We start from the raw sequence: 15,862 nt of genomic DNA on the forward strand, positions 1-15,862 counted from the left end.
CTCCCTGCTTCCTGCGGGCCCGCACCGCCGCACTCCTGCATGCGCACGCGCGCCCTCACTCACGCACACACTCCCTGGTGCATCCGCCCGTGCGCGCATGGATTCAGCTGCTGAGGCGCCAAGTCTCCACTTACCTGGTGATGCTCTCCCGCGTCCATGCGTGCGCCCAAGCTCCACTCCTTCCTTCGCCCACCCCCGAATTCAGTAAGATCGCGTGTGCAGCTGTCCCGGCGGGGAGGTTTCCAAGCGTGGCCTCTCCAGGGCGGCCGGCTGGCCTTGGGCCCAGGCCGCCGGGCCACTGCAAACATTGACTCTGGAGCGGGCTGGGTGAAGGTTAAATGTCCAAACCCGAAACCACGGGCTCCCGGATTCCGCGGGGAGGGGGCCGCGGGGGGGCAGGGGCGGGGCGCGGGAGCAGAGGGCGGCCGCGGCCCCTCTGCGGCTCTCTCCCCGGGCACTGGGACGGCGGCAGGCGGCGCGCCGGCGAGGCGGGCTGGGGCCGCAGCTCCGCGGTGGGGCACCAGCGCCCGGCGGCCGAGCGGGGTGGGGCCGGGCTTCCGGCGAGCGGCCAATCGCGGGGCGCGGGCCGCGAGGCCCTCCCAGCGCGGGCGGGGCCAGAAGCCGCCCGAGCGCGCCGGAGGTGTGGGGGCGAGGGGTTGCGGGGGCTGGGGAGTGGTCTGCGGAGGGTGGCGCGGGGGCTGCCTGAGCGCCCCGAAGGTGCGGGGGGCGCCGGCTGGGCCGGAGCGCGAGGGAGGCGCGGGGCGGCGGGCGTGGGGAGGGCTGGCGCTGCGGGAGCGCGCAGGAGGTGCGGGGGCTTGGGGGCCGCTTGGGCGTGCCGGGAACCCGGGGGGCGCGGGGCTGCCAGAGAGCCGAGGGACGAGGTGTGCAGCGTGGGGCGCGCAGTGGGGTCCTCGCGAGAAAGGAGGTGACGGGGGCGCGAGCCCGGGGTGCGGCCGGGGCGTCCAGGAGCGCGGAGGAGGGGCGGGGCGCAGCCGGGCCGCAGATCACTGGGGAGCGGCCGAGGAGTCCAGGGGTCGCCGGGCGGGAGTACAGGACCCACCGGAGCCAGGAAAAAGTGCCTGGCGCGCTGGGGACGCTTCTGACACCCGGGCGGGCAAGGGCCTGAGGGTGTCCCAGAACGGGGAGTATAAGCGGGGCGCAGAGGGGTCGCAGGTGACTCCGGGGCGAGGACGGGGGGTCGAGGGGAGCCTGGCTGGAGGACAGAGGCTGCCCACGAGCGCGGAGGATGAGGTGCAGGGCATGGGAGTCGTGGGGGTGGCGTCGGTTCAGCGGGGCCCAGGTGACGCGGGGCCGGGTAGGGGGGCGCTGGGCTGGGGCTGCAGCTATTACGGGGTGTCTGGAATGCCGAGCTGTCGCCTGCAGGCCTGGAAATCTGCGAGGGTCCCCTGGAGACGAAGCCTCTGCTAGGCCCTGCTCGGGGCGGCAGAGTCCACCCACCACGCCCAAGAGAACCCAGGCGCACGTCGGCACCACGGCGCCCAAACCATGCTTGGTAAGTCCGTGACCGCTTTCGGCCCAGCCTCCCTGTTCCTTCTGGGACCTGTGAGATCGATCTGTTCTGGGGAGAACCCCCCCCCCTTTGCCGGCACAATCACCCCCAAGCCCCTGGCCTCCCCAAAGCCTCCCCAGCGTATCCCTGCGTTTGCAGAGCCTGGCGCTGCCGGGTTGCAGATGGAGATGGGGTGAGTCTCACCCGCTGGGAGGGGTCCATATATCGCCTGATCAGGGGGCCTCGAGATTCCTGAATTTCCCTTCTGTAAAAGGCAGCCCTAGGAGTTTAGATGTGCTAGTTTCTTGGGCAGTTCTCACCCACTGGTAGACAGATAGGAAGTTCGTGCCCCTAAAACTTTAGGAACACAGTGCCTTTGGAGGTTCCCAAGTTCAGACCACGGGGTGTACTCCTTTATTCCAATAAAGATTGGGGTAATCCCCCCGGCAGGGCAGTGGGCTTGGGATGGCCACATGGCTGGGGTTTAGGGCAAGACCTGGCCCGCGAGGGTCAGATTCAGTCCTGCACACCTGCCCTTCAGGGGGGTTGGGCACATCAGATGTGGCAGTTCAGAGGGCTAGAAATTAGATAATGGGACTGTGGCCTTAACGCATAAGAGAGATGCCTGTCCTGTTTTTATCATGAAGACACCCCATCTTGCACCAGACCAGACCTGATCATCCATGAGCGCATTTTTTTTTTTTAAAACAACAGGTTACTTTGTATTTGGAGGAGCAATTTGGTAAAATCACAGAGGAGCTTCCATGCTGTTTTTCTCCTGCGTGGCCTCGGAAAGGAAAATGGTTGAGGCGGGGTTTCCTGTGGTTCCCGCTGTAGGACTCTGTCTCGAGGAGAAGCAGAACGGTTTCTCTGTTCCAGGGAGCAGTGTGCAACTCTCCACAGTAAAAACCACTCTCCCCCCAAAGCCACTAGGGCCCATATAATGGCAGCATTCAATGAGCAACCTTTGGATGCATCTCCCCCATCAGCCCTGGAATGTGCTCGAAGACCCGAAGTGGGTATTTGGCATGTTTTTGGGGAACAAAAACCACCTTTGAGTAAAAGAGGAGGGGCCGAGGAGGAAGCTAGCCATGTTATTTCCGGGGGATGGGTGGTGGGCAGATAAGAAAGAAGATGGGTCCAGTGGAGGACACACAAGGAGTAGAAACGGATAAAAATGAACCTTTCTCCCAGATTCATTACAAAACTCTCAGCCACCATGTTCTTCGGGCTGAACTTGATGTTGTGAGAATATTTATTTTTTCTTAAACCCGTGGTTGGAGTACAGCCACACATGTTCTGTTTCCCCGCTCTGTGGTAATGCCTAAAGTCCCCACCCTGGCGCCATGTGGGGTGGCAACTGACTCTAAATGCAGTGTCCTTGGATGGTTGTGGACATTCCTTGATACAGCGAGACTTGGTCATTGTTAGCTTCTTAAAAGCAAGGCAGTGTGGCCTCTGAAGACCCGTTAATGAGTTTTCATCCTCGTTACCTTAAAATCCACTGGTCTGCCTTTGCACCTCTGATGGTGCTCTTCTCTGTGAGTGATCTTGCAACATGGTGCACGGGGCCCTGGTGGCCAGCCTTCAGACGTGCCCGTCTTTCTCGCAGAGCGTGAGTTTGCGTGTTGGGGTTGCTGGAGAGAGGGGGTTGCTCTCCGGGGGTGCTGTGGTGTCATCCTGTTGATAGGACCACGAATCCCTCCATCCTAAGCAAGGGCGGAGTCTACCCGCTCTCTGGACCCAGCACTATCTCCATCCATCCTGCAAATCAGGAAGCTTCTGGACAAATAGCTTGTCCTCAGTGCGTCACTTGGGGTCCCCAAAACCCTCCCAGGTAATGTGCTCCCCTCCACGGACCGTGGAGCAGCTCTGCTCCCAGGACCTCCCGGCTTCCCCCTCCCTCACCCGTGACTTGTTTCTCACGTGGAAGCAGCTGATGTGTTCAAACCAAGTAGGTCTGAAACATGAGATGGTTGGAAATCTAATTGTTCTGGTGTCTGGTTTGATAACTCTCTGGGGAAGGAGACACATATTTATCAACCATGCTGAGTCAAAACAGACCCTGGGAATTGGATAACAGTTTCCTTAGTGATCATTGAGAGGATAAAGGAGTAAGAATAATCTAGTTGGATATTTTTCACGTCTTTGTGTTAACTTCCATTTTGAAGGAATTTGATGTTCTTTTTAGGAATATCCAACCAAGCTCTGTTGCGAATTTTCTTTTTCTTTGAGGAGGATCCAATTTAAATTGTTTACATATGAAATATATAGCCAGTTACAATGATGGAAATGTAGCTTCGTAGAAAAAGATAGTTTCTCAGCCTGAAAAGGGCAGTTGCATATAAAATTAAACCTGATAGGGTCACCAGCTGATTGCTCTGCTTCTTTTCCCCAGGGTGGGTATGGCATTACCTGGTCTGCTTCCTGAGTTTAATGCCCCAATTTATTAGGGTGCTAAACAAATCCCACAGATGGGGTGCCTTAAAGAACATATATTTATTCCTCCCAGTCCTAGAGGCTGGGAGTCAGATCCAGGCGGAGCCAAGGCTGGTGCCTCCTGAGGTGTCTCTCCTTGGTGTGTAAACTCTGTGTTCTTCCTGTGTCCTCACGTGGTCATCCCTCTGTCCGTGTCTGTGTCCTCATCCCCTCTTCCTTTGAGGATCCCAGTCTTAGGGGATCAGGGCCCACCCCAATATTTTACCTGAATCCCGTCTTTCAAGACCCCATCTCCAAATATATCCGCATTCTGAGGTGCTGGGAGTGAGGACGTCCTACGAGTTTGGCCGGGGGACAGGGGGGACATATTTCAGCTCATAATACCCACTGATTAAAACGGTTACATTTATGTCCTTATAAAAATGCAGCAAAACCAGTGTATGCAGTTACCAGTTTGGGTGACTTTGCTGTTTGTATTATATTCCATCCTGTACCTTCCCTCAGGCAAATGCAGCTGCACCTTCCTCTTGTCTGGACAGCCATCCCGTCGCAGGGTGGTCTGTTCTGGACATGGGACTCTCTCATCACCCTGATGCCTTTGGAGGATCCCAGTCTTTGTGCCCATGTCTCAGACATGTCCATGGGGGGTGTCTCCTGCCCCTAAAACATCTTGTAGATATAGGTAGATAGATATACAATAGATATAATGGATAGATGGATAGAAAGATATGGATAGATGGATGGATGGATGGATACTATGGATGGATAGATAGATGATAGATATGATGGATGATAGATATGATGGATAGATATGACGGATGGATGGGTAGACGGATGGATGGATGGATAGACGTAGGGATGGATGGATAGATAGATGGATGGTTAGATAGATAGATGTAGGGATGGATGGATGGATAGATCAGATGGATGAATGGATAGATAGATAAATAGATGATAGATATGATGGATGGATAGATACATGGAAGGTTGGATAGATGGATAGAAATATATGATGGATGGATGGATGGATACTATGGATGGATGATGGATGGATAGATAGATGATAGATATGATGGATGATTGATAGGTATGATGGGTAGATATGACGGATGGATGGGTAGATAGATGGATGGATGGGTAGATGGATGGATGGATAGATCGATAATATGATGGATGGATAGACAGACACATGGAAGGATGGATAGATGGATAGAAAGATATGGATGGATGGATAGACAGACAGATACATACATACATATTTTGGGGGGCTGCAAAGTTGAGTTTCGAACTTTATTGTCTGAGTGTAACCCACAAGTCACAGTGGTGACGCCAGGAATCCGCAGACCCTTCTTAATTTGGGAAAGAGACCGCAGCAGCACGAACGTGCAGACAGGAGCCTGTTGTAACAGGCGCATTTTGGAATTTACCCCCATGGAATGTAAAAGGTCAAGGAGGCGGTCCCCCTGGGAACCAGGCCTCAGAAGCTTGCGTTCATCATGTTATATTTAGCGTGAATGCCAGTCCTTCGGGCCCTGCTTTGGGGCCGCCGGCCCGGGGAAGGGAGGACGCTCTGCTCTTTGAGAAGCGAGGTCTGTGTGTTCTTGCCCTGCGGTGCGTGCTGCGAATTTTAATTTCTGCAGACAGCACAGGAGCCTGCACAGGATTTCTTTAAACTGTTGTCTCTCTCCTGGCAACGAGCTCCTGGGGGAGCAGGAATTAAGTTGGTTGGAAGTCCCCATAAAAGCTACCAGCACTGCGAGGATGCACTTAGACTAGAAATTGCCATCGATTGGATCCCCTGTCAGCATTTCTTCCCCACCTAGTGAGACACTGTGAAACTGGGCATAGTTTTGTTTTGTTTTGTTGTTTTGTTTTGAGTTGGGCAGACATCTGCATCCTAGCTCAGATAATCGGGCAGTTGCTTACATGTTGTGATGTGTTTGATTCTCAGATTCAGGTATTTGGGGTGAGTTTTTTTAGACTCGAATGCAGAGCAAATCAAGGCATCATGTGCAGGCTCCTTATACTCTGTGTGTGTGTGTCTGCGTGTGTTTGTGTGTTTTCAAAGGAAAAGATGTAGGGGGTGCCTGGGTGGCTCAGCATGTGACTCTTGATCTCGGAGTCATGAGTTCGAGCCTCACGTTGGGCAGAGCGATTACAAAGAAAGAGAGAGAGAGAGGAAGGAAGGAAGGAGGGAAGAGGAAAGGAAGGAAAGAGGGAAGAAAGGAAGGAAAGGAAGAGGGACGGAAGGAAGGAAAGGGAAGGAAGGAAAGAAAGGGAAGGAAGGAAATACGGAAGGAAGGAAGGAAATGAAGTGTTCTTAGTGAACATTTATAAACTATGGAGCAGGTACTCGGTTCAGTTGGTGAAGCTTCAGAGAGAGGGGTGACCACCAACCCTGCCACCTTCTGAGACCCACTGGGAATGTGACTCTGGTGTCTTTGTCCACACCCGCAGTATCTGACCAGGCATTCGTGACGCTGGCCACCAACGACATCTACTGCCAGGGCGTGCTGGTTCTGGGACAGTCACTGAGGAACCAGCGTGCGACCAGGAAGCTGGTGGTGCTTATCACCCCACAGGTGTCCAGCCTGCTCAGGTAAGTCGGGAAGATGCTCCCGTGCCTGGCTGATTCCTGCGTCTCTAGGACCTGTGCCTGTGGAGGTCCCGGGAACCGTCGGTGTGTCTGGAGCTCCCGCTGACTCGGGGGGCATCTGACGGTGGTACGCTCGATTCATTATCAAAGGAAGTGAGTCTCGGTAGAGGAAGTGAGAGGTTTAAGGTTGGAGGTTGTAGCAAGTCACATGTGGTTCTGCAAAATCCTGCAATGTGCAGCATAGATTTTTACATCCTGGTACGTCCCCATCGCCTTGTAGGATGTTTCCCAGGGAAGATGAGTAGAGGTACCTCCAGGGGGCCTTGCCGTGTGCATGGCTCTTCTGTTGTGTGGTGGTGAGTGCACGTCTAGGGGCGAAGGATTGCTCTGAGTTTCTCTCAATTGCTCTGGAAAACAAAGCCTGTTCACTAGGCTTAGAGATGTAACAAGCAGGTGGGACGCGGGGGCCAGCCGAGCGTGGGATCGGTGATAGATGAGCATCAAAGAGCAGGGCCATCAGGCGGAGCAGATGCATGGCTCCTGAGAGCTGGAACGCATGGGACACCTGATGGCCACATGAATGGTGCCACGTGGCTGGCTCCACTATGAGCTTCCTACACAAGCTCACTCATGTGAATCACATGATTCCTCTTGGGTTGGGTGCTGTTGGTGCCAGGCTTGCTCCCATTTACCAAGACTCCTCGGGCAGGCGCAGCAGAGCGGGGATCTCAGCCTGCCCTACTCCGTGCTCCAGTCCACCGTCGGCTCCTCATGACGAGAGCCTGTGAGCTATCCAAAGGTCAGTGGTCAGCGAGGGTGGATTTGAGGGTCTGAGGAAGCAGAGGGGAGACCGTGGGGTAGAGGCAGTGCCAACCCAAGATGAGCAGGACTCCCTTTTGGTAGCCAGTGAGGTCACGCTCAGCAGACACAGGGTCCGTAGAGGGAAGCGTGGTAGGCAGGGACAAGGAAGTGGGGGCAGGTTGCTGCCATGATGGGTCCATGACGTGTCTCCTGGAAACAGCCGGGTGCCCATGCAGTGATCTGAATGCACGTGACTCCCAGAGTCCAGGAGCTGCGTGCTCTTGGCTTAGGATTGCCATGCCGAGCTTGAGAGGGCAGACCAAGGACGACTCCACGCTGAGATTGATAAGGATGCCTGCAGGTCCACGTGGGTGTGCTGACAAATGCAGACACCTGAGCCCCTTGGCGCCTTGGTTGTGTAGAGTGGGTTGTGCCTTCCAGCCTGAGCGTGAGGACGTTCCCGTCTGTGGACACATGTGCGGTGGTGTCCCCACCATATCACGAATGGTGCTAGTTCACTTGGGAGACCATCTGTCCCTTCTGGATGTTCCCAGGTGACTGATGTCAGCTCAGTGTAGCCGTGTGCATGGAGACTTCTCTTGAAGGCGGCTGCTGTAAGAATAGAGTTTCGTGAATTTGGGGCTTCTGGAGGCATGGTCCGGATGCCTGCAATATGGAGGAGCTCGCAGTTTACCACGGGCAAGTGCAAAGAATGGCAGAAGAGTTTTGTGGTAGACGCATGGGCATGAGGGTCTTCCAGTTTGTTCTTGGCTGTGGGCGACGTGGACAGGGCCATTGTGTTCATGTGTGGGGTGAGCCTGGAAGGGTAGTGGGAGGTTAGAGGAGGCCTTCCTGGAGGCAGGGGTTGGCAGAAGGGAGTCAGGCTCTGGGTGAGCAGCATTGGAGGACACGGGGAGGCCCAGAGTTTGCAGAAACCTGGAAAAGTGTGCATGGGCTCATCTCTGGACGCTGATGGCCACTCCAGTAACAGGTTGTCCCAGTTAGCAGAGGGCACCAGTAAAGGGGGCTGTGGGAGCTGGGGTGGCCACTGGAATTCCATCAGGCTGTAGTAGGCACAGAGACTTCATTACTTGGTGCAAGGACATGGCCCCCAGAGGGGTTTCCCACTCTGTCCTTCACTACATCATTAAAGGAGTGGTGTCAGGTTCGCTCAGCCAGCTCTTGGGGCTGAGATCTGAAAGGCCAGTTCCGATCCGGACTAGGTAGTCTGAAGGAATGAGGAGAGCCCACCCGCTCTTTGACGAAGCATCAGGTGGGAAAGCCCACTTTCTGTGTCAAGGTGAAGACACACAGAAAAATTTAAATCAGCACCAAGCCTGCAAGACATCTCCCCAAGTGAAAGTGGGGGCGTCATACTCAAGTTCAGGGGAGAGACCGTATTCGTGAAAAAAGTTAGTGCGGGGTGAATGGAAGGACTTTAGAAAAGATCCAAGGAGTGCTTTTAATAAAATTCGTGGAAGTAGAGATTTGTTGATACAAATAGAGCTGCTCAGAGGGATGGAGTTGAAAGGGGTCTGGCTGTGAGCTGAGGAAATGTTAGCAGTCAATAACAATTATGAAAAATTAAACTTTCTAGAGACCCCATTACATGCAATCCGCCCTGCAGACTGTGAGAGTCATTGTTATGGAAAATGTCAGATGCTTCCTGGTATCTGAGCATAAGTTTATAGAGTAGGAAGCTTTAAAACAGAGGTGGGATTGCTCCAAAGCTGAGAGCAGATGAAACCAGCTTGGAAACAAGGATGTATTTGAAGCAAATTTCCCAAAGAAACACCAGAAAAAGTGGGTATCACCAAACGTGGGAAAAACAAATAAAGACCCCAAACGTAGACGTCTACGTATTGATGACTTTTTAAAGTTGCAGTGATAAAGATTTCTGGATCTGTCCAAGAAGCCATCTGGCCAAGTTTATGGGTCATTGGCAACGTGGTCGGAAGGGATTCTCAAGCACGCAGGTGGTTCGGGGCTTTGCTACTAAAAAAAAAAAAAAATTGTCATCTGCTGGCTGAATGTTATATCAAAAAGCACAACTTAATGAGAAAGCTCTTTCTGGAAGGATAAGGAGGCTAGTAAAAACCTAGTATTGAGGGTAAATAACCATTGTAAATACATTTATAAAACTATGCACATTTAAAAGAGACCCATGTTATCTGATATATATTTTTAATATATTTATATATATAATTTATATTTTATATTTATATATATTTATATAAAATATTTTATATTATATATATGTATACTTATATATTATATATAATTTATATATATAATTTATAAATTTTTAATTATTTTTTTAAATTCCAGTTAGTTAACATACAGCATAATATTAGTTTCAGGTGCACAATATAGTGATTCAACACTTCCATACATCACTTGTTGCTCATCACGACAAGTGCCCCCCCCTTCATCCCCATCATCTACTTAACCCATCCCCCACTCACCTCCTCTATCTGATGTATTTATTTAATAAACGGTAGACAGAGTTATTGGATCACATGTAGAAGAAAGGAAAAGCAGAAACAATCATATGGTTTTCTAAGTATAAGAACCTTTTTATATCGTTTTCCTAGTGTTTAACTCACAAATAAGACAGACACGTGAGTAAATTGATCTACTGAATAATGCATGAGGTATCTCTTAAATGTTATGCATTATGTAAACAGTGATCTTTGTTCTCATCAGCCATGGACCAGTTAGAAAAATTGATTTTATACTCATGGTACAAGGAGGCATTTAATGTGACGCTTGGAGCAGAAATTGAATGTTATAGTCTTTGACTATAATGTAATAAAAGTAGGCATTAATAGCAAAACGAATTTAAAAACCACATTATCCTTGGACATTTTAAATTAGAAATTCCTAAACATTTCATAAGCGAACAAATCAAAGATTGAATTCTATGGTGCTTAAAAAAATATTAGCAATATGAATGCTACCTATACAAGCCAAATGGGAAAGCTGAAGTCATTCCAGAGAAAAACATTAAAATCAGTGAAGAAATAAATTATCAAGTTCAAAGAAATTTTGTATTAAAACAAACAAACAAAAAATACAGAAGGCAAACAATACAAAAATTAAAATCAGTGAAGAAATGATCCAGTTGGAAAAAAATTAAGAACAAACAAACAAAAAATACATAAGGCAAGAAGGAAGAGATCCATAAAAACTAAAAACTGGGAACAGGAAAAAAATCCTGTTGGAATCTAAAACTAATGATGTAATGTATGGTGATTAACATAACAATAAAAAAGTTTTTTAAAAATCCAGTATTGGATTATTTAAAAGTAAATTAAGATGACAGATAACAAAAGTATCCAAAATAAAAGTGAAAAAGTAGTCATTTGCATGCAATTTCAATTTTAAAAGCAAATAGGACACAGAGCACTTTGCTGGTAATATTGATGAAATACTTGGGATCCTGGTAGGGAAATTCAGATGACCCCACATTGATACTAGAAAGAGTAGAAAACACTGCTCAGTACCCCGGGGTGGAAAATAGAGAATGTTATCAAAAGCTTATCTGGTAGAAGGTTCTGAGCCCGGGTAGTTATAAAGGACGTTCTGTTATGTTGGTCACAATGAATGAATTTCCATGTGATAGGAGTGATCTCAGAGACAAGAAAAAAAAAATGAATGTCTTCATTTATTTTAAGAAACTGTCCTAATCTTGATACCCAAACTTGATTTACAGGTTTGGTTGTGTTTTACATATAGACAAAAAAAGCCACCAAATACACGACAGAGCAAGACCACACGAGGTGTATTGTAGAGACATGAATGGTACCCTAAGGACCATGGGGTACCCAGTGGTACCACATGACCTCCATGTAATTCAGCCCATCCATCTATCAGAGAAAGGCAATGATATTGTCCTTTGAATATAAAGCTAAATGTGTACCAAGATGAATTCAGGTAGATTATGAGTGTAAAGGTAAAGTTTTTAAAGCATAGAGACATCTTAGAAGTCAATAGATCAGGATGTCTCAGCCTGGGCACTGTTAACATCTGGGGCTGGATGATTCTCTGAGTTGGAGTGTCCCTGGTCTCCACCCACCATCTGCTGGTAGGATCACCACCCTCAACCCTCCCTGAAGATGGGATAAGGAAAAATGTCTTCAAACACTGACATGGATGGATGTTTCATTCATCTGAATGTGGGGAAAACCATCTTAAATGAAAGCAAAGGAGGATACCAGGACCTGTGTAGGTCAGAAATACTACGTGTAAAACTAAAAGATCAAACAAATAAACTAAGGAACACATTTACAAAATCTTTAATGGGGAGGAGGCTTGTTGTCTGTATAATATTCAAAGAAGTCTTACAACCAGACCTCACAAATGGACAGCTGAATCTCACAATAGTGGAGGGTATGAACCATTATTACATCTATGGGGGATATTTATGACCAGCTAGGTTGGCAACTGTCTTTGTAAATGTTGGTGTTTGGGGGGCAGACCTTTGTCTTTGATATCAAATGACATCATTAGACTAGAGGCAAATTGGCTATAACCCATTTTGTCAAAAGTGTTTCAACTTAATGTGTGCAGTGTATTTCCTCTTGCCAAAGATGAGCTCTTCGGCCCCCAGAGAGAAACACATTCCCCTATGTTCAGACCCCTGCTCTTCAGAGTCAGACCAGAGGCTCCAGCAGATGCAGAGCTGGGAATGCTGACCCTGAGGTAGACACATGTCCCTGTGTGTGTTGTTTGGGGCCAAGACAGGAAACATGGGGTCTTTCTTGGTTGCCTACTGGCCCATCAGTCCCCCTAGTGATTGGGGGCAGCCATATTTTTTCATAGAACTGTCCTGATAAAGCCAAAAGGACCCCACAAGAACACACGATTCTGTCCTCCATTCCTGTCTCCTCAGGGTCAGTAAGAGCTGTCAACACTGACTCTCTTCAGTCTCCTGGTCCACTCAAGATGAACTGTAAAATATTCAGAAATATCCAGGAATCCTGGGAAGGTTTGGTATTACAGAACCATGTAGCTCTTTTAGGACCCATTACATACTTTGCAGTCAATGGGAGAGCTGAGGAACAGTGCCCTATGGTCCACTGACAAACAGTGACAGGTGACCAAAAGTGACCAAGGGTGTGGGTATGAGGACCGCCACTCTGCTCTTCCAGGCTGTGTAGTCCAAGTGCAGAGTGGGCTAATCTTTCTTCAGAAAGCTTCAAACTGTAGTCTTGAAACTTCATTCCAAGTGCAGGCACTTATTTTGAGAAAACAGGCAGAGCTGAACAAAGGGATTTAAGGACATACATCACAGTCTATTTGTGGCAACATGGAGTGATATTTCTTTTGCCCTCCACCCCCCTGCTCCCGGATCTTTATACAACCCTAAGGATGCCATAAATTCCATAAATAACTGGGTTAAAAGCAAGGGAAACTTGGCGATGAGATAGTACACTCTCCGAGATGTAGGTACTTTGAATACCATTCGATGAAAAAGCACCAAAAAATGTAAGGTACAAGCCGGTACAGGATATAACAGATAGACTCTGAAAGCATCAACATCTGCCTCATACTGGAAGTTTCAAAAGGAGCAAAAGAGAGAACGGATTGTAGGAAATAACTTCTCTCCTATTTCAGCTCTGAGAATGCCCCGTTGAGTGTTGAGCAGAATGAACGAACACAAATGTCGATACCAAAGGGTGGCATCACAGAGCACCAAGAACAGAGAAAGGTACTAAAAGCATTTCAGCATCAGTCAGGTTGAGATAGCTGATGTCTCAAATTTTCTGGAGCAAAGCAATTTCATGTGTGTGTCTACAAAAGTATAGTTGACGTAGAGTATTACATTAGTTTCAAGTGTACAGCATGGGGATTTGACATTCTGTGCATTACAGAATGCTCACCACAATAAGTATGGTCACTGTAGAAAATTATGACAATATTACTGACTACATTCCCTCTACTGTACTCTTCATCTCTGTGACTTATTTACTTTATAATGGGAAGTTTGTACCTCTTAATCCCTGTCACCTGTTTCACCCCTCCCCCCACCATCCTCCCATGGTGGGGCAAAAGTAATTTTGGAATGAGATTTCTGTATTCAACCAAATCAGTGCAATTCAAAAGCAAATTAAAGATGTTCCAAATACATAAAAGCTTGAAAATTTTACCCCTTAAAGATGTTTGGGAACAAAATTACTTGAGGATATACTCAAGCAGAGTGAAATGTGAATCCAAGGAAGAAAACCTTGTAATAAAGAAGTAGCACTAAGCAAATAAATGAGTGAAACTCAAAGTTAATTGTAAATGTGTTGAGGCATAATTATGAAAATAACCTCGGATTTACACTCCACACAGAGGTGAATGAGGGGGGCAGAGGGGAGGGGCAGAAGTGAACATAGGCTGATATTCCTGTCTTGTCTGGGGTGAAGATACAGATGCTGACTGTTTTTACATTCAGTAGAAAATATAAGTTTAAATATGTGTGTCAGAAGTTGAGGGTGGTAACCATCAGAAAACTAGAAAGGATATGTGCAACTTCCCAAGCATTAATGGAAAATGCATGGAATGGAAAAAAAAATCTAATCTATGCAGTGGAAGGTGGGAAAGGATTACAAAGAAGAAGAAAGTCTGATACAGGTAATAAAAAAAAAAAAAGGAAAAAATAAAACTGTAGGACTCCACTCGACTATATCAATGATCATACTAAAGGTGAATGGGTTAAAAAACTCATTTAAAGGAGAGAGAATTTTGTCATAGGAAAATAAATGTAAAATCCAGCCATATCTTGGATGTGTACAGGAAGCACTTTCAATAGCAACACAAAATGTTGAAAATAAAGGATGCCTTTGATACATGATTTTGTTCCCATCCGGGATCCCACGTTGCATTAGAGGTCATGTCTGCCCTTATAACTTCCCATCTATGACATTTTCTCCTTCTTTTCTTATGTGTCACGATCTTGACATTTTCAGGGAGTACTGGTCATTTGTTTTATAGAATTCTTTGGGCTTGCATTTGTCCAGTATTTTCTCATTAGTAGACTGAGGTTATGTATCTCTGGCAAAAAAAAAAAGTCCTCAGGAGTGATGTACATTTTCCAGGGCACCCTATCAGGGAGTATGTGATGTTGCTGTGACCTGTTACTGGTGATATTAACCTTGATCATATGGATAAGGTATTATCTGTGGGGTTATGATTTTTGTCTTTGTAATTGATAGATATCTTGGAGGAGATACTTCCAGCCTATGGAAACATGCTATTTCTTCTCAAAACATGTACGCATTGATTTTAGCCTCCACCGGTGAACCTTGTCAGCAATAATTATTACTGTGGTGTTAGCCTAATGGTGATTTTCTATTTCCCTCGTTCCTAATGCATTTGCTCCTTCTTCCCCATTTACTTATTTATTCAATTATGATATTAGTATGGACCCATGAATATTCATTTTATATTTTAGGTTTGTTATTTGTTTTCTTGTTCAAATCCTGATGGCTCCCTGTATCCTTTTGACATGCCTCCATCATTTTTCTGGTTCTTCCTTAATTTTTTGTCATCACAAGATATTCCAGCCTCTGGTGAAGTAGAATTTAATCAAAAAGAATTTAATGGAATAGAGGAAAATTTCATTTTGATAAAAAGTAGTCTTGCAAAATTTAAGTCTTGAACTTGTATGCAATTAACAATGGAGGTTTTGAATACATAAGATAAAAACGAATAGAGATTGTAGTGGACATCTGTCAGTTTGTACCTCCTCAGCATTCATTCCCATGGCCCATGCATTTTTCAAAGAGAAGTACCTTCTTGAGGGATGACTGGAATCAGTCTACCTAAGACAATTGTGTACAGTTGTTAAGATTTTCAGGTTTGCATAAGGTTTAAGCATGGGTGGAAAGTATGCAAAGCTCCTTGGGAAAAATAAAACCTGAACATGAAGATTGCAGTGAGCTTGATGGGGTTTCGGATCCATGCTTCATGTGTGTGAGTCACAAAGGGGTGTCATCTTGAAGGGATAACATGTCCTCTGTTGAATGTTTCCTTGCTCTCCTAGTGCCTGGCATGTGTCTTTTCCAGGGTTATCCTCACGAAGGTGTTTGATGAGGTAATCGAGGTGAACCTGATCGACAGTGCAGACTACATCCACCTAGCCTTTCTGAAGAGGCCTGAGCTTGGGGTCACCCTCACCAAGCTTCACTGTTGGACCCTCACCCATTATAGCAAGTGTGTCTTCCTAGATGCAGATACTCTGGTGAGTACAGGGGGAAAATGAGCACCAGACCCTCCACTTGATAAGGAACCCCTCAGAGACAATGCCTTTCCCTTTTTAAGGAGGCTGCTAGTTCTTACAGGTGGATTCCCAGCAAATAACATGCATCTCTATCACCAGCATTGACATTCATCAAAATCAGGTATAACACAGTGCTCGCACTGCTCTAACCCTGCCCAGGACACTAAAGGACTTGAAGGCATGCCCCTTCCCTAGGAGGGCTTTATAATCACATAATTTCATCTACACAAAATAGAATAATTAGGAA

The 15,862-nt window shown here is 47.4% G+C and overlaps 1 protein-coding gene across 9 annotated transcripts in view; it reads left to right on the forward strand.

The window, feature by feature from the left end:
• The first annotated feature begins 503 nt into the window (after positions 1–503).
• The window catches only part of GYG2 (glycogenin 2), a 35,788-nt gene continuing 20,429 nt past the window's right edge, over positions 504–15,862 (forward strand). For 6 of the 9 annotated variants that reach the window (XM_045874064.3, XM_045874073.3, XM_045874092.3 and 3 more), the window contains exons 1-4: positions 504–640; positions 1,384–1,513; positions 6,407–6,548; positions 15,402–15,576. In XM_045874064.3, coding sequence (XP_045730020.1) covers positions 1,507–1,513; positions 6,407–6,548; positions 15,402–15,576 — 324 coding nt within the window. In that variant the 5' untranslated portion in view covers positions 504–640; positions 1,384–1,506. Of the gene's footprint in view, positions 641–660; positions 718–1,271; positions 1,301–1,383; positions 1,514–6,406; positions 6,549–12,965; positions 13,060–15,401; positions 15,577–15,862 lie in introns of those variants that run through there. The other 3 variants (XM_045874055.3, XM_045874045.2, XM_045874082.2) reach the window with 3 other exon arrangements.

This window comes from Mirounga angustirostris, unplaced genomic scaffold, assembly GCF_029215605.1.
Source record: "Mirounga angustirostris isolate CCGP_5_RB_7025 unplaced genomic scaffold, mMirAng1.0.hap1 SCAF_11, whole genome shotgun sequence".
Classification (NCBI taxonomy): domain Eukaryota; kingdom Metazoa; phylum Chordata; class Mammalia; order Carnivora; family Phocidae; genus Mirounga; species Mirounga angustirostris.